General features: G+C 35.7%; 1 protein-coding gene across 5 annotated transcripts in view; it reads right to left on the bottom strand.

The window, feature by feature from the left end:
- Positions 1-19,060, bottom strand: part of LOC145664984 (glucose dehydrogenase [FAD, quinone]-like) — a 146,268-nt gene that overhangs the window by 51,335 nt on the left and 75,873 nt on the right. For 3 of the 5 annotated variants that reach the window (XM_081732156.1, XM_081732158.1, XM_081732157.1), the window contains exons 9-10: positions 15,797-15,974; positions 14,550-14,772 (exon numbers count right to left, since the gene is read on the bottom strand). In XM_081732156.1, coding sequence (XP_081588282.1) covers positions 14,550-14,772; positions 15,797-15,974 — 401 coding nt within the window. Of the gene's footprint in view, positions 1-7,870; positions 8,265-14,549; positions 14,773-15,796; positions 15,975-19,060 lie in introns of those variants that run through there. The other 2 variants (XM_081732159.1, XM_081732155.1) reach the window with 1 other exon arrangement.

Here is a 19,060-nt window from a genome sequence, read left to right as displayed (position 1 = left end):
TTTTGGTCCACCCTGTATAATAATAATAATAAAAAAAACATGGGTAACAACCGGTACACATTAAGTAAGACACTAAGATCTCTAAATAAGGCGTATTAAAAAAAAGGGAATTTATCTTGAGAAATGCAAGAATATTATTAGCATTTATAGAAAGCTACTTAAATTTGCCAAGAAATCCCATTACTCAAATTATATAGACAATAGTGAAAACAAACCCGTAGATATGTGGAAGGTAGTAAATACAGAGTTAAAACGTAGCACCAAAACAAAAAATGAAATTACTGAATGAGAGGTTAATGGGAACCAAGTTACAAATCCAGCCCATATTGTAGACGCCTTCAATGATTATTACACAGGTATTCATAACAAGCACATTCCTGATGATAAAAATCGTACCCAGGCAATTCCAAGATAAATACAACTATCGGTACCATGTTTTTACGCCCTACCTTAGCAAGAGAGGTACATAATATAAAATGGCATTGAAATCAAAATGGCCTTCTGGTCTGGATGAAATACCAATGGCCATTATCAGAAAGTGCAGCTTTCACATTTCGGAACCGTTGTCCTACCTCATTAATATGTTCTTCCAGACAGGCATATTTCCTGAGAAGTTAAAATACGCTAAGGTCAAACTGTTATATAAGAAGGGGATCAAAACAAAAATAGAAAATTACAGACCAATTTCCTTGTCTTTTTTTTAAAAAATCATTGAAAAAGCTATTCTTAACCAAATTATACCATTTTCATCTAAATATAATTTGTAATTTCATCCGCAAAATTTGGTTTTCAAAACACAAAGGAACTGAAGTTGCTATCTATAATTATATCAATGAGTCACGGAAGCCCTGGGCAAAGGCAAAAAAATGCGTGCGAATGTTTTTTGGATTTATCCAAAGCTTTCGATTCTGTCCTCCTAACATTCTTATCTATAAACTTAACGGTTACGGTTTAAGAGGAGTTGTCAATTCATGGATTAACTCGCATCTGCAAAATCGTGCCCAAGCTGTTGAAATATCATTTGTGTCAGACTCAGCTGATTCAACTACTCATAAATCTAAATTTAAAAGTATTTCTACCGGTGTTCCTCAAGGATCAATATTGAGACCCTATTATTTCCGTTATATGTAAATGATTTGCCATATGACGCAACATTAGCAAATACAACTATGTACGCTCATGACACGAGTCTAACTATAAGAGACACATGTGATGATGATATCCGCTATAAAATTGAAGAGACAACCAGTAGTTTAGAACACTGGTTTGCCCAAAACAAGCTAAAAAAAAATTAAATACAGACCAATTTACAGCCCTAAATTTCCATGACATTCAAAATAAGCATTGCGTAGATATTGATATAATGTTAAATAATCAAATAATAATGTATTCAAACTCAACCAAATTTCTGGGACTTTGGCTAAATTACAATCTTTCTTGGGAAACACGTATCTTCATTGGCCTAAAACATCAATAAAATGTTCTATGCAATAAAATTTATCAAACATGTTTTAATTCTAGATATGCTTTGTAACTTATATTTCGGACTCTTTCAGTCTTCACTAACATAAGGCATAAATCTTCTGGGGAAGTTCCCGAAAAAGTAGTATATTGTTTGTGATTCAAAAAAGGGTTTTAAGAACTATAACAGGGGCCAAAGTAAACGACTCGTGTAGGCCAATATTCAAGAAACTTAAAATATTGCCTTTACCCTCACTACACATATTTCGCACGTTGCATTCTTTCATTGTCAAAAATGATGTGATTCAAATCAACAATATCGCCTTTATTTGTCTGTACCGACTGGTGGATAATATTCCACATAAAACCAACTTCGAATTACTTAACACACCATCAACTCATAAATGCGATACCAGGCGTAAGGATGAAATCCCCAGCAAACAGCACCGCACAAAGTTATACGAAAGGAATCCAACATTTATGGGTATAGCTCACAGATGACGAGAAAAGCCCTAGCAGAAGTAGTGTGACGTAGGTATGGGCTCGCCCACTTTTCGCACGGGGGTTTTAAATGACACCACGGAATAGCACACATATAACTTTACCCGGAGTGAGACGACATCTAAGTATAGACCACACCTCAAAAGCCGAAAATGAACTTGACCGTGTCGTTGACCTTTCCCTGCTACCTCTGTTTTAGGGTTCTTCTCGTCATTTGTGAGCTGTACCATATTATATAATAAATTTGCTCAATATAAATCTAATTCGGGTAACTTAAGGGTATTTTTTTTAGAAATCTTGAACTTCTTTTCGACCATCTGTGCAAAAGATACAGTATAATCATTTTGTGTGGTGACATAAATATAAATTGGATGCTTGCAACTAAAGTTAAGACAGATGTACAAAACCTATTAACTTCATTTAATCTAAAAGCTATTGTTAATACGCCTACCCGATTTGGAAAATAATCACTTGATCAAGTAATAGTAACTAGAGTGTCGTAACCATAAACTTGAAATATTCAACCTAGGTTATTCTGATCATGATGCGCAATTGGTTAGCTTATCACTTCCATCAACTAAGTTACTGGTGTTGCAAATTACTACCAGAATTGAGAAAAGATTATTTTCACCGAGTAGTGTTAGTTACTTTTGTTATGTGTTGGCTCTTGAGACATGGTATGGAATCTATTCAGCTTCCACTATGGACAAGAGATTTAACTCCTTAGATGCATACCTGCACTATTTTAATGTAGCTTTTCCTCTCATCCCAATTAGTAAATATAATAAATTGAAAAAAAGTTGGGTTACAACTGGTATTCGTAACTCCAAACGAAATTTAATTAAGTACGCTAAATTGCTTAATGATACAAATGTTCCTGATGTATTCAGAAATTATGTTAAAAAGTATAAACAAACATATAAGAAAGTTATTAAGAGAGCAAAGCTAATGCATAATTCGAAAATGATTAATAATTCTAGAAAAAAATTAAAACTATGTGGAATATTATCCACCAGTCGGTACAGACCAATAAAGGTGATATTGCTGATTTGAATCACATCATTTCTGACAATAAAAGAATTATAAACCCTGCTGAAATTGCAAATAATTTTGATAATTACTTTATAACTTCTCCTCAGGTAGCTCTTGGTGCTCTATCCCACCAAGCTGGTACAAGTGGTTCTTCAAATATACCTTCTTATCCAAAATGTATTTTTGTTACCCCAGTAACTATTGATGAAATATTAGCTATTATAAGAAAGATGAGAAACAGCAGTTCTGCAGATCTTGATGAAGTACCATCCACTATTATAAAACAATCTGCTTCCATAATTGCTCCCCACCTGACTCATGTAATAAATTCCTCCGTAGAATCAGGCTTTTTCCCCACAACGGTTAAAAGTGGCTAAAGTGATTCCCTTGTTCAAAAAAGGCAGTCGTTACAATATTAAGAATTATTATCCTATCTCGGTTTTGTCTGTATTTTCAAAAATTTTTGAATCAGTAATGTCAAATAGGATAAGGAATTACTTACATTTGAATAATCTAATATCATTATCACAACATGGGCTTTTTAACTGGTAAATCTACTGATTCTTCAATTTTCGATTTTCTTAGTACTGTTATGCACGCGATAAATAATAAAAAAATGGGCAGTTGGACTGTTTGTTGATATTACTAAGGCATTTGACACTGTAAATCACGCTCTCTTACTTAAAAAATTATGCTTTTATGGTATAAGAGGAACTGACAATAAATGGATCGTGTCTTACTTGAAGGATAGGTATCAGGTAGTTTAAATTACGAACGATAAAAATGGCAAAATTCATAAGTTTAGTAGTTATAAAGGTAAAATACTAACTGGTGTACCTCAAGAATCAGTACTCGGTCCATTGCTCTTTCTTATATACATTAATGATTTGACACAAGAAATGTTGCCTAATAAGTGTGTTTTATTTGTTGATGACACCAATGTTATTATTACAGGTAACTCACGACATGATATTGAATGTAATGTAAACATTGCATTTTCACGATTAAGTAACTGGTTAAGTAGCAATAAATTAGTTTTAAATAATGACACAACTTCCTTGCTACATTTTTGTCCTCTTCAAAATAAATTTATTCCTTATGTAATGGTAAATAACAAAAAAATCAACTTACTTCAACTAAAATTTTTTGGTGTCACCATTAGTTCGAAACTAACTTGGAATGAGCATATTTTTCAACTCAACAAAAAATTAAGTAGTATTTGTTTCGGCCTCCGTAGACTAAGATGTAATGTCGCAACAGAGGCTTTAGTTTCAGTGTATTATGCAAATTCCATTCTTTAATAAGTTACGGTATTATTTTTTGGAGTTTTTCTACTGAATGTATTGTATGTTTCGCTTACAAAATAAAGCACTAAGGGTTGTGTTTGGATTGTCACCAAAGTCTTCTTGCAAGCCCATCTTTCGAGGCCAAAAAATATTACCATTACTTTGTTTATATCTATATAAGATTATCTTGTTTACCGTAAGTAGCAAACACTTATTTATTGAAAACAGTAACGTCCATAAATACAATACTCGATTTGTTAATAATTTGCATGTTATCTCCCAAAATCTCCCGTTTTTTCCAAAAAAAAAAAAAAAAAAAAAAAAAGCGTATATATTAACTGCACAAAAATTTTCAATAAGTTACCTGACTTTCTAATGCAAAATAAATCATATCCTATGTTTAAATCTGCTCTTCACAAGTTCTTACTAAATAAGTGTTACTACTCGGTAAATGAGCTTTTTGAAGACAATGTATAAATGTATTTTGTTAATTATGTTATGAATGTGTAAGCTTATACAAGTCATGGTTATATATGTATATTTTTGGAAGTTTTTTTAGAGCATATATATATATATATATATATATATATATATATATATATATAAAAAATTATTTTGTAATTTTTGACAACTGTATGCGTACTCGAGAATACTCTCATTTGTATGCAAAACAGACAAATAAATAAATAAATAAATAAATTCGAATAACAGAACACAGAGGAGAATTCAAGAAATTACTGAAAAACCTATCTATCACAGCACTGCTTTCATTCCGTGAAGGAATACCTAGATGTGTAAACGAATTTGATTACTGATACGAGGTGTGATTGGAAAGTTTTAAGACTGGGCTTGTAATTTTAAAATGGCAGTACTCACAGGCTATTGTGATGGATTTCCTTCAAAGTAGTCCCCTGTTGAATGAACACATTGATTCCAACGGTGTTTCCACTTCTGGAAGCATTCCTGAAAATTATTTTCCGTGATTGTGTGAAGCACTCTTTCCGTATTTGCTTGAGTGTCCTCAGTTGAGTCAAATCTCTGTCCTTTCAATGACATTTTAATTTAGGAAAGAGATAGAAGTCGTCCGGGGCCAAATCTGGGGAATACGGGGGTTGAGGAAGCACAAGAATGTTGAGTTTGGCCAAAAATTGCTGGATCGAGAACGCACAATGCGCTGATGCATTGTCGCGGTGGAGAATCCAATTATTTTCTTTCCAGAGGGCAGGCCTTTTCCGCCGCACATTTTCGCGCAGACGCTGAAGGACACTTTTGTAGTATACCTGGTTGACTGTCTGCCCCCTAGGGACAAATTCATGATGCACGATACCTTTAGAATCGAAAAAAAAAAAAAACATTTTCACATTCGAGCGACTTCGTTGCGCTTTCTTTGGTCTTGGTGAATCTGGGCTCTTCCAGTGAGAAGATTAGTCTTTTGTTTCTGGATCATACCCATAAACCCATGATTCATCACCTGTTATTATCCTATTCAAGAAATTTTAGTCCATTTCGGCTCGATTAAACAGTTTTTGGGACACTTCAAGTCTGTGTTGTTTCTGCTCGTGTGACAACACTTCTGGAATGAATTTTGCGGACACTCGACGCATGTTCAAATTATCAGTTAATATTGACAGAACCGCATAGAAACTTAAATTCAGGTCTTCAGCCATCTCCCTAATTGTAAGTATACGGTTCGAGCGCACTAAATCGCAAACTTTCGCAATGTTTTCATTAGTTTTAGGTATTGAAGACCGGCCAGACCGGCTGTCATCCTCTACTGACTCGCGGCCATCTTTGAAGCTGTGAAACCAGATGAACACGTTTGACCGGCTCAGACATTTGTCTCCAAAAGCTGTTTTTAAGAGTTCGTAAGTCTCTGAAGCAGATTTCCCAGTTTTAAAACAAAATTTCGCACAAACGCGTTGTTCCAATTTTTCATCCATTTTGCGCACTTAAAAATCCGCCAAGACACACACACACACGCCCGCACTCAACTGGTTGCTACGCTGTACTGAATAAAGATATATCGGCGCATGTTTCAACATGTTTCAAGGACACACTAAGCCACCGCTTCCATGCTAACGGAAGATTATATCTACTCCTGAGCAGTATTGCCAACTGTCTTAAAACTTTCCAATCATACCATTTAGTATTAAAAATGTCTATTTATTGTGTATTTTTTCTTCGACCTAATAAGCATGTATATGTCACAAATATGTATTTTTATATATCTTTATGAATTGACGAGTCTTATTCATACGCACGAATTCGTGCAATATGTATGATTATAAACACGAAATAAAATAAAATGAAATGTTTATGCTTTTTGAATGTAAAAAATGAGTTAGCCGAACGCTAATAAAATATACAAAAAGCAAACATATGTAACCTTATATTTTTCCAGAAAATTTTAAGAATTCACTGATTTTTCCACTCGATTTGAAGATTTTTCCAGCCTTTTCAGGTTCGCAGTAGTCACATTTTCCCTTACAATCAATGTTACAAAATACACCGAGGTATTGCGAGATGAATACAAGCGAACTATCGCAGGGCTCCATGCATTTAATGGATGACGGGACACCATGTCATACGGGAACGTTGGTGATCCGCTGGGACGGGCAAAATGAGGTTCACACAATGCCGTAGACCAGACAATTCTTGGACATGAGTCCTGTAGAAAATGCTTGGTACCTTTTCGAACTAAAATCCCACAGATAGCCGCATAAACCCGTGAACATACAACAATTCTTTGACGAATGGTACCCTCTGTCACAGATGCCTTATTGAATGTCATGTCATAGAGGTGGTTTACGGTTTACATGCTTTCCCAAAGGGATTCAACCAAGTACTAACACAAACATCAGAAATAGTTACTTACATGCATTTTTATGCAACAATGGTCACAGGCTCATTTTTCGGGTGTGTATTGTAAAATTTGTAGTAAGTAGAGCTAGGTTAATAAAATCAGAGTCCGGAATCGACTCCCATTACCAGTTTATTTACAAAAATCCTCCAATACTAACAGTATATACAGAAATACTATAGTACATTTTTCTCTAATTGTAAGGTAGAAATTAGGTAGTCCAAGACCATGCGGTCGTGGACAGGATCTCTACAGAGCCCCGAAGCAGGGTAAGCCAGAAGGAACCAGAAGGAAAGAAATGGCCAAGAGTCCCGAAGCAGACTAGAGACTTTTAGGGTAGGTTACTACTCCTAGTGCTCCAGGCAAGCAAGAGGAGGGAGACCAGAAATCTGATACTGGTCTGCTGGTTCCTGTTCAATTTATAGGCGTCCCAGATCGGCTGTAGCGATGCTGCTATCCTGTTGTCATGTGACTTGTAGAAGGTGCTGATGGTTGTCTCTGCTTCTTGTAGTAATCCAACGTGACGTGTAGTACTCCGACGTAAATATATGTAGTGATGTTTACAAACAGAAGCATATGACATTGTTTGTACACAGAGGCACGTGGACAGTACACTATTTACGTCAAAGTGGTGAAAATTATATAACCATTTTATGTTTTAATACTTCATCCGTGAACTTACTCTTTATAAGTACACCGAACTGATTCTTCATTAGATTAACAACTTGACTTTATTAATAAACTGATTTTTATTATTACTGTTAAGAATAAAAATAATAAAAAAATGTATAAAAGTTACATTCTTCTTTGTCATAGCTTGTAGCTGATATCTACTCTCTACTACATTTATTAACAAACCAGTTAGTAAATGTCTCATTTCATTTTTTTTTTTTTTTAATCTGCATTTTATTACAAAATTACTGAAGCTCAATTTTCGTCATCTAACATCTTCCAGAAGAAAAATATCTATTTTGCGACAAACTTCCACATTACGGGACCAATGATTTTTTATCATTGTCGCGCCTTTCTCTGCGATTATCATTATAGCTGCATTGATATTAGCACCTACAATGTTAGGCATAACAGAAGCATCTATTACACGCAGCCTGTTAATACCATGTACTCTGAAAAAAAGAATTATTATTACTATTATTATTATTATTATTATTATTATTATTATTATTATTATTATTATTATTATTATTATTATTATTATTATTAATACAGAGTCCGTCAGCAGAAAAATGTATATTCTCTTTGTCATCTTGTTTCAGGATGCTCGCATTGACAATTCTTCTGAAATTTAGGTATGTTGAAGTACGGTTTTTCACCCAACAGATGTCGACACTGTCAATTGTTTTCAGTTAAAATTATGTTGTAATACGGTTTTTCGCTCAACAGATGTCGGTACTGTCAACACGGTTAATCAGATAAGAAAATGGCAGGTGCACGCTTGACGTTCGATTGTTAGGCCGGGTTGGTTGCTTAATATCAAACTCCCTTCTCCACTGACACTGCACTTCGATGGCATTCCCAAATCTGATAAAACACTTCAAAACATACTTACGCTTACAATGCTGACATCTGCTGGGCGAAAAACCGTACTACAATATACTTAAATTTTAGAACAATTGTCAATGCTAGTATCCTGATACAGGTTGTACAAAGTGTGTATACATTTTTCTGGCGGACTCTGTATTATTATTATTATTATTATTACGAGGATTATTTCTTGAGTAATGGCAACTGCTTTCCAACCGCCCAAAAAATCTGCAGCAATAGAAATATACTACATGAGTGCTTGAAGTCCTTAGGAAAGTATTTTCCAGTGCCACCAACAAATGGCGTTTGTGTGGAAAGGACTTTTGGCAGAAGGCAATCGAAAAATATGTGTACAGTAAAACCTGTCTTTAGTACTAACGAACGGGACTTGCAAAACTTTCCGTTAAAGATCGGTATCCGTTTAACAAAGGTATACATATGCTTAATATATATATATATATATATATACACACAAGGCCGCCGATTTCTCTGTAAATTTGGGGGGGGGGGACTCAGACGCAGAAGGTATGTATATGAGGATGTTAAGACAAATTAAATTCAAATTATGCCAAATATTGTATATTCATAAATACACTAGGGAGGCTCACATGAGCTTTAGGGGGGCCCGGGCCCCCAAGTAAAAATAAAGCGAAAAATATATATAATCGTATATATTTCGGGTCCTCGTGTGAAGACGTGAATTGCACTATGTGACAACATCGCAGATAAAGAACCACAGAGAAGATATACCAACCCATCAAATAGTTACATTGATTCTTTTCAGATGGCAGTTTAGTCAACAGACGTTGACACCACCGCCATTTGTAAGAATAACAATCAATGTAACTGTTTGATGGATCGTAGAGCAACCCTAACTGGTCCAAATTAATCTGCAACGTTGCCACATAGTGAAATTGTGATACCTTATAGCGGCTGAAGGAAGCCCCGGAGGGTATATCATTATATACAGGGTGTCTACTAAAATTCCAAAATGAAATTTCGTGACTTTTTCGTAACCTTTTCTTTACCAAAGCCTACAATTTCGCAACATTCTCAAGAACGAATTTGGGTGCGAATTAGGTCGAATTTTCATACATGCGATACAGGCATGCTTTGCTTGCGATTTGGTAGTGTTTAAAGGTGATACATAGACAATTTTGGTGATGGATTTTGAAGTTTTATAGAACAAAATTTTCCAGTCTGTACTTATATTTGTACAGATTAAAAAAAAAATCGTGACCCAAAAGCTAAATTTCGTGACTTTTTCTTGACTTTCATGACCGTTTTCTGATTTCGTGACTTTCGTGACCGATAGACACCCTGTATATAGCATTTTCGCTTTATTTTAACCTGAAGAATGCGCTCCTTTATCCGTGGGTGCCATTTTTAGAACACCCGATATATATATATATATATATAGCACATACTAAGATAAAATAAAATGCTGTATACATCTTATCAATCGATACAGTATATATTTCTGCTATTAATTAACCCACGCAAACCTTACAGTGAACAGGAAGAAATGACATAGTTTTCTCAAAATTTCTGGAGATAAATTTGTTTCCACAGGTCAAGACAAAAAATAATTGCTGTATCTTTTCACTTCTCGTCGTTTACTGTACCAGAGATCAGGTCAAGAATTGCCATAGCCAAAGAAGCATTCAAAAAGAAAATATCACTCTTAATTAGCAGGCTTAATATTGGACTATGGAAGAAATTGGTTAAGTGCCATATATGGATGGAGTGTTGGATTTTATGGTTCAGCGACTTGGACATTACGGAAGTTAGGGAAGAAGTATTTAGAGAGCTTCGAAATGTGGTGTTGGAGGAAGATGGAGAAGATAAAATGGACAGAAAGAGTAACAAATGAGGATGTTTCGAACGGACAAAAGACAAAAGCATCCTTCGTGGGAAGGCTAATTCGATTGGACACATCTTGTGAAGAACTTGTCTTCTTCATATTGCCATAGAAGGAAAGAAGCACGGAAAGCGAGGAGTAGAGAAAAGAAGAACCCAACTGATAAATGATTTGAAAAATACAAGAAAATATTGGGAATTAAAAGAAAAAATGAAATGAAATCTATAAGTTTTACGTCCCACGTTATGCCGGTTAGGTTAAAGGAGACAGTAATGATGAGTAATGAATGAAATGGTAGAATGAATAAAATGGGAGGAAACGGGAGAACCCCGAGAAAACCCACGCATACGGTGTTTGTCCACTACAAAGTTCACTTGGCGGGGGCTGGGATCGAACCCGGTACTCCAAGCACCAGAAGTGAACGCTCTACCACTGAGCCACCGCGGCCCCGGAATTAAAAGAAGTTGAAGATCAAGAAACGTGGAAGAAACATTTCCAGACCCAAGCCTAAAATTAAAATTGAAAAAAAGTTATTAGTCCCAGGACCTGCCAAAAGGCAGAATACTTAATAATAATAATAATAATAATAATAATAATAATAATAATAATAATAATAATAATAATAATAATAATAATAATAATAATAATAATAATAATGATGATGATGATGATCTTCTTTCCTTTAGTCTGGTCCTCTACTTCTGGCCCCCTTGTATTTGATCGTACTGTATTATACTTCTTGTTTCACGTTATAACCGCTACCAGGTTATAGAAGGACTTTTTGTGGACACTCTGTATATTTCGTAAAGACAGTGATTTTTATTTTCGATTTATACTTTATTCTGCAACGCATATAAGTTCTTTCTTTGGTGGGAATTGCTTCTTTCCCACACAATTGGACAAAGAAGTCTTTCATCGTTTTCTCATATATATATTTAAAACATTGCTTTTGGTGAGAACATTTCAGTTAGTGACAAACCATTTCAGTGTTTCTCCCTGACTTATTATATGCACAGTATATATTCTATAGTTATTGGGAACTGCATTAAGTGTTTTCTTTAATCGCTTATGGAAACATTATAATAGATTAGAGAAATACGGGCTGACCAGATGTTCAGCAACCAAAGTGGCACCAACTGCGTTGTTTCGTAGTTCATTATCTGTACTTTCTCACGCCAAAGTTATCGCCGTGTCTAGTGCATTATGGGCAGTTGACTAAAATTAACATAAATTGTTTTCTATATAGTGTTTGTATGTGCATACAGGTGAGTTAACTGAGTGATCTTTGAAATGAACTGCCAACATTTTTAGTTGACCATTGCAACCCGTACCTCGAGCTTCGATGTTCAGGGAGTTTGACTCCAAGTTTAGAAGCCGTAACCACGCACATCGCGTCGAGCTTCAAGTATGACTTTTTGTTAAGGGGCACAAGCTATTAGCCGGTGAAGGACGTTTTCTTACGGCTAGCCCCAACTAGTGAAGTCCCAGGTTCACAAGCCTAGTGCACTAAAAAGTTATATACGCGCCCTCCAACATCAGCATTCCACTTTGGAGGATTTCTTGTTAAATTTGCTGAAGACTCATCTTAACGCTGCAGGATTGTCAGCAAAGCAACTGGATTCATCGTGGGACGATCCAGACAACTTTTCCCCAGTGCTAATCCCCCAAGTGTGTCAATGGTGTGAGAGAAGCATTTACTGTGAAATCCGAATTATAATCTTATATATTTAAAGGGCTATCGCGCACTGAAAAGGCAAAGTGTGATTTCAGTGACGAAAATTATTTTACATATTCAGTGTTCAGTGTTGTGTTCATTCCTCTTCGCTATTTTATTTTTTTTATATATATGATAGTGTTCTAATAAATAAGTATAGTGTCATTTAATCCAGTGTGTTTTCGTTGTTTGTATGAGTTATGTTTGTGTGCGCTATGGTCCGGATGACCGTCTGATCGTCCGTGAGGTTTTCGAGACGAGACACCCGAACCTCTCGGCGCCTAATGCTCATCTCATTATTGAGACCGACAAGCGATTTGAGAATAGTTTGTAACTCTTCTTGGAGAGGTCCTTCATCGTCCTGTCCAAGTAAGTTCCAGTCTCAGGAGAATACTCATTGGTAGGACCACGAACAGCGACCAGAACTAGGAATGGTTACAAATAAATGTCCGCCCGAAAACAGAGACCCGAACTCAATCGGTTACAACGTCTCTAGATTCATTAAAGAGTTACTAGCATTTGAAAATACCTTTACGAAAATTGCATTTCGTTGAAAACATCGCGCGGTCCTTAAATGGCTGAATGTGTAAGTGAGCTAGTAAAAGAACGAGGGCCTGCTCAATAAATATAAACTCTGCTTTCCGGAACTGAAATTTGCAGTTAAATGGCTTATATTGATTTCCGTTGTCCGTGTACAGTCACCCACATAAGTACCTGAGCCCCTGACTGTTATAATTCCATTACTTGGGGTCCAGGTACTCATGTGGGTGACTGTACCACGGTTTCCGCTTAATGAAGGGAATCTGATATTGTGGGACCGTGAAATATTTCTATTTAATAAATCTGTTGAAGACAGTTTTTACTGCAATATGGATTCATTGCTCAATCACGCTTTAACACAAATGAACAGAGATTACGAACGGAGATACGGTATGTACATACCAAACAGCAAACATCTTTCAAATATCTCCCCCATAGCGTCAACATATCTTATATCGTCGAGGAGAAAGACATTAATAGGTGGTACATACTGATGGATCAAACATCCGATGTTATTCAGCGCTTTGTTTCCCGCTGGTAAAGTTATATGGATACTGTAGCGGACTATGTGAAAGTTTCTTTGTACTTCTATGCTATTTTGTGGCATAGTAAAAGCTTGATAGAGCAATGAATTCGTATGTACGTATCTTTTGATTGCTCCTTGACGTTAAGCTTTTGCAAATAGGCACTATTCGTTAATGGCACTGAAAAGCACCTTCCTGTTACCTAATGAAAACATCTATCGCCAAAAAAGTTCGGAGGGACACAGCAAAGTAGAGCATGAGTTCCTATCATAAGTGTTTTGGCAAGCAATTGTACGATATTTCTAGAATTGTATTAGAAAAATGAGTGTTTATAGAATATGAAGAACGCTTTTTACTAGAAAACTGCAGCTAGAGAAGCAGCACTAGTAGACATCATACAACAAATTAACGTTTAAAATAATAATAATTGGACTAAAACAAAACAAAACAAAAAAGAAAAAAAATTAAGACAGCACGTCATTGTGAAGTCCCTAAACATCTACGTAAATAATCCTGCTATAGTACGACACATTACTGCATTAGCTCTCCTCTTGGATATCTTTAAAATTGTGGATCGATTTTGAATCGAGCAGAGCACAGCAAATCGACAAGCAGCATTAAATGTTGATTGAAATATTGAACATACGAAGTATGAAAAAAAATGGTGGAATGAAGAAAGTGAGAGGAAACGGGAGAACCCCGAGAAAACCCATGAACACGGTGTTTGTCCACTACAAAGTTCACTTGGCGCGAGCTGGGATCGAACTAAGGACCCCATGCACCAGACATGAACGCTCTACCACTTAGCCACCGCGGCCCCGGGCTTACTAGTTGAAATGGATATACAACATCGATAGATGGCACTGTGCGCACTACATTCACTGTACTTTTTGACCACAGTTTGTAATTCAATGATTCAATTCGGTGTAGTTAATTCGATTTAGCAGTACGTGCAGAAAGTCATTAGCCATGAAACGAAGTCAAATAAATGAAAACAGAGCTTAAAATATGGTAGAATTTCTGAAGCACAGTTCTTTAGAAGTCGAAGAACAACAATATTTATACAATGAGAACAAACGAACACGCGCCAATGACAACCTTGTTTCTTTAACTTTTGAAATGGCTCTTAGCAGGATCTTTAGTTGTATTGTAGCATTAATTTAGTACAGAATAAATTCAACATGTCAGGAAGAAATACTTCTAATAATACAAAAGACAACAAACCAACCTGAGCTTTGAGTCAACCACAGAAGTCCCATCAGCCTTTGATCCCATTTTACACGTCCCCACTGGATGATAGGAAGTAAGAGTCAGATGCCTAACGTAACACTCCCAGTATTCATCCGTTCCAAACTTCAGAGATTCACAGCCAGGAAAAGGAGTTTTATTTAATTTGGCGCCAATATTTTGGAACGCCGTTGTATTAATTATCCTTTGGATTTCTCTTATTCCTATTAAAAGAAAGAAAAAAAAGAGCATATTGTAAAATAAGCACATTATTTTCCACTTTCCACTATAAGCTATGTATATATTCTATCTACTGTATAGTTACCATATATTCAGTGTACATACTTACGAACATACAGTATATTAGAATCAAATTAGGTAGGGAAAAATGCAATGTTTTGTTCGATAAAGTCTTAAATAACGGACTCGGGATTTAAACCCATCACTAGAGACGAAACTTTTTCGCAACAATTTTGATATTTTAGCATTAATTATCACAATTTTGTAGCATTAATTATTACATTTTTCGCATTTATGTCACATTTTTTTTAATGTGTTCTTTCTTTTCCACTCCACTCTCAAATTACAGTATTTGCAAAGGAAAAAATTTGATTCGTCGGTATATAAACCTTCATTTTTTAAACTCTTCAGCCCTCCGTTTAGCTTATATTTCTTTACTCCTTTCCTTCTCTGCACTCCACGGGGTTTCAATCTTACAATACTGTATTTTAGTGTTAATAAATAAATGAAATGAAATGAAATCTTTGAGTTTTACGTCCCACGGTTATGCCGGTTAGACTAAAGGAGACGGTGATGATGAGTAATGAATGAAATGGCGGAATGAAGAAAGTAGGAGGAAACGGGAGAACTCCGAGAAAACCCACGCACACGGTGTTTGTCCACCACAAAGTTCACTTGGCTTTTAATAAATAAGTGTATATACTCTGATCAGAAATGTTAATTATTTCTTTAATGAGTTCCAGAGTCGTGATGGATAATATTACAGATGAAAATAAAGCAGATGGACTCTCGTGAGCAGGCGCTTGATTCTCCGATGACCGTCAATCATTTAAGACTATCACCATCTGCTCAATTCACTGCATACTGCTGATCAACTACTTCTAACGTAGTAAGAAGCTTGCCTAAACACACTATCACCTACGCTCAGGCTCTATGGTTGCTGCCTGACCGTTGCCAACCTAATGATAAATATTTGTACATGAACTATTTAACAGCACTAATACCAACCTTCAATTAGTCTTGTGATGTCCATTGGATCTTCCAAGTAGTGTGGATCAATGATAGGCTCATCGTATGGATAACTGCTCTTCAATTTCACTTCACCACGGCTTTGTGGGTACAGGAGAACGGGCAGGAAGGAAATTGCAGTCGTATACTTCAAAGGGTCGAAATATTTCCCCCATACCTGAAACAACAAAGTGATTATTTTAAAAGTGGAATTTCCCAGAAAGCTAATTAAGTCATTAATTTTCCTTCCTTTTCTATGACACAGCACCCACTCTCCCACTTACCCATGAGTTTACTGGTGGCTTCCGACAGTTGAGTCTTAGTCAAATCATCCAAACTTGCATTGATAAGGATAAAAATTAATATTGAGGTAAATTGACACATATCTCAAAATTAATGTTCTCGTGTGACCCTAAAAATAACAACGTCCCTTCTTAGGGATGATTTAATCAATTTGGTTCAAAATTGGTTAACTAATGGTATGAAAGTAACTAATGGTCTAGTTAGGTGTTCTGCCAAAATTTGCTTAAGATCAAGGTCATAAACAAATACCATGTATATACAGGGTGGCGCATGGAAACTGAAAATTTTGAGAGGAAAATTGTTTCTGTCGTACCTTTCTCCACTTCAGTGGAACGATATGAAGCAAAAGGAAAATTGTTTCTGTCCTACCCTTCTCTACTTCAGTGGAATGATGTGAATCGAAGGGGAAATTATTTACTTCTCACTCTTCCTTACTTCAACGGAGTGATATGAAGCGAAAGAAAAATTGTCTACTACGTACTCTTCCCTATCTCAGTCATAAATATATATGACATTATAGCTGAGAATCTCAAACAGTTATAGATTATATTACACATATTCTAATAGCTTATATTCTTGGTTGCTTTCAGTTATTTATATAATATAACGATAGTCCTGCAGCGAGGACCACCAAAATTTTATAAGACAACACTTATATAAAGGTCCTCAGTTATATTTATATCTAAACTAGGCTACTAAAACCACCGTAACACATTTTATATTGCATTTAATATTTTCCTTTTTATTATGGCACATAATTACTAAAATAAATACACACCTCAAAGATTATGCTTGCAGCTTTTTTTTACAAGATGGTTCCGGAATTATATATATTGATACTTTGTTGCTATGACAACAAATCTCTATTTTAACACAAAACAGCAACGTATATCAACAGCAAAGCAATTACAATTTTTATATATATCGTTTTTTTTTATATATTTTTTCTTCCTTTTCTTAAATAGCTTGTGTATCAATCGAAAGTACATTCTGCCCAAAGATGTTGAAATACAAGTAAAAGTACACGTATCGTTGTAATAAAAAAAAAAAAAAGTATTTGTCTATTAATACCCATACAAAATTATGGAAATTCTAATTAATACAACATTAAATATATAAGAATATTAGTATATGTCGACAACGTAAGGAAAAACTAATAAATTTGCTTTCGGACGGAATAAGAGTAAGGTGGTTAGTTGGACATTCTACCTAATAAAGTATTTCCCACCTGAGATAAATCTAAGAAACGCTGGCGCACGTGATGTTACAAAAATTCATTCCAATATCTGATTTACTATGAGGGTGACTCAGAAAGTAATGCCTCCAAGGTGATACCAGGCAATGCCCTAATCCACGGGTAACCCACTTGCGACAACGCGAAACAAGGTTTTTTAATGCTGTAGGCGAAGAATTGTGGTGGTTGCTGGCGACACTATTGCCGAACTGCTGCTTTCACCTCCGCGTCACAATTGTAGCGTTGGCCCTTAAGATGATCCTTAAGTTTGAAGAAGAGCCAAAAGTCGCAGGGCGCAAGATCCGGACTATAGGCAGGATGAGGCAGAATGTCAACAACACTTTGCCAGCAGATGGGAAACTTTGAATTTTTTGGCGGAGGAGAGAACGTGTGGTGGTACTCCATCGACTGACGCTTCGTTTCCGGGTCGTAATGGTGTATCTATGACTCGACCCAGCGATTAATGTTCTTGGGCGCACAAACTTCCACAGTCAGAAATTCAATGACAGCCTACTGTTTCAACCGGACATCACCACTGGACGCCATGGATTGCTCCATTACTCTGGAACGGGAAGAGATAGGAAGGTGAAACAAATGATATTCTATAGCTTAAACATCAGTGGATTAATGATAAACAGTTCAGAATGTTTGGAGTACTATTGGTCAAGTAGTGGGCTTGGAGGCATTACTTTCTGAATCACCCTCATATATTTGGTATCAAGTAGGGACGTGTAGTGCATATTATCGCTGTTACCGGCGGTAACGGTAAAAATATGACAGTTTTCCGCAGCAATTGTTTTCATATGTCTCTAAATTTCATCATCAACATGGGAAGATGTTTACATATTTTCCTTTTCTTTCTTTCTTTTTCTTTTTTAAGAAAAAGTTCAGACTGCCTATGCCGCATTTACAATGTGAATGAACACAACATGCCAGCGCCAAATAGGAACATACTGTTGTTGATACCGCAGATTTCAGAGGTAACGCGACCCGATAGCGGTCATGCACTCCAGAAGTACCTTTCAGCGTACCAGCCAAAAGCATCCTGCGCGCTCGTATTTGGACTTTTCGGAATGGCCCTTATGTTACCGTTCGGCTGAGTGGATCAGGAAAACGTAGGAACGTTCCCTGTCAAAACAAGGAGAATCTAAAATATCATCAGCATGTTTACTCTACCCGCTCTCCTCTCGCTAATAGGATCGAGCTGGCAGTGATTTTACTGTACTGTTTCGTTTGCTTTCCCATTCCAAGGACGGAAATTTGGCTGTAATCTCCATATTCGTAAGGTTATTATATTGTCTTAACAGTGTACAATTTCAGATAAATATAAATAGCAGGGTTTTCATAGTAATAACATTGAACACCTGCCACTGTGAGACTATGTTCCGAAGTACATGACTTATATGTTAAAATATCATTTTCGCATGACTTTATATATTATTATGTTACCTTTAAATGTGAATAATATACCAATAGAGAACAAGAAGAATATATTCCATAGAATATTCTAACAAACAAATTTAATATATTTGCATTGATTCAAAATAAAGTTTCTTATTGATTGTTAATTTGAGCTATGGGAAATTATTATTATTATTATTATTATTATTATTATTATTATTATTATTATTATTTTCTAGCTGTTTAAACGCTAGAAAAAATTAGATGGTAGTTGTCTCGTGCCTCAACAGAGCAAAGATATTGTGTCTCTGAAGCGTGTCATTAAA

This window comes from Thermobia domestica, chromosome 11 (assembly GCF_964235325.1).
Source record: "Thermobia domestica chromosome 11, izTheDome1.hap1.1, whole genome shotgun sequence".
Lineage (NCBI taxonomy): Eukaryota > Metazoa > Arthropoda > Insecta > Zygentoma > Lepismatidae > Thermobia > Thermobia domestica.
The sequence above is the reverse complement of the archived record's forward strand: the minus strand, read 5'-3'. Positions and strand labels throughout refer to the sequence as shown.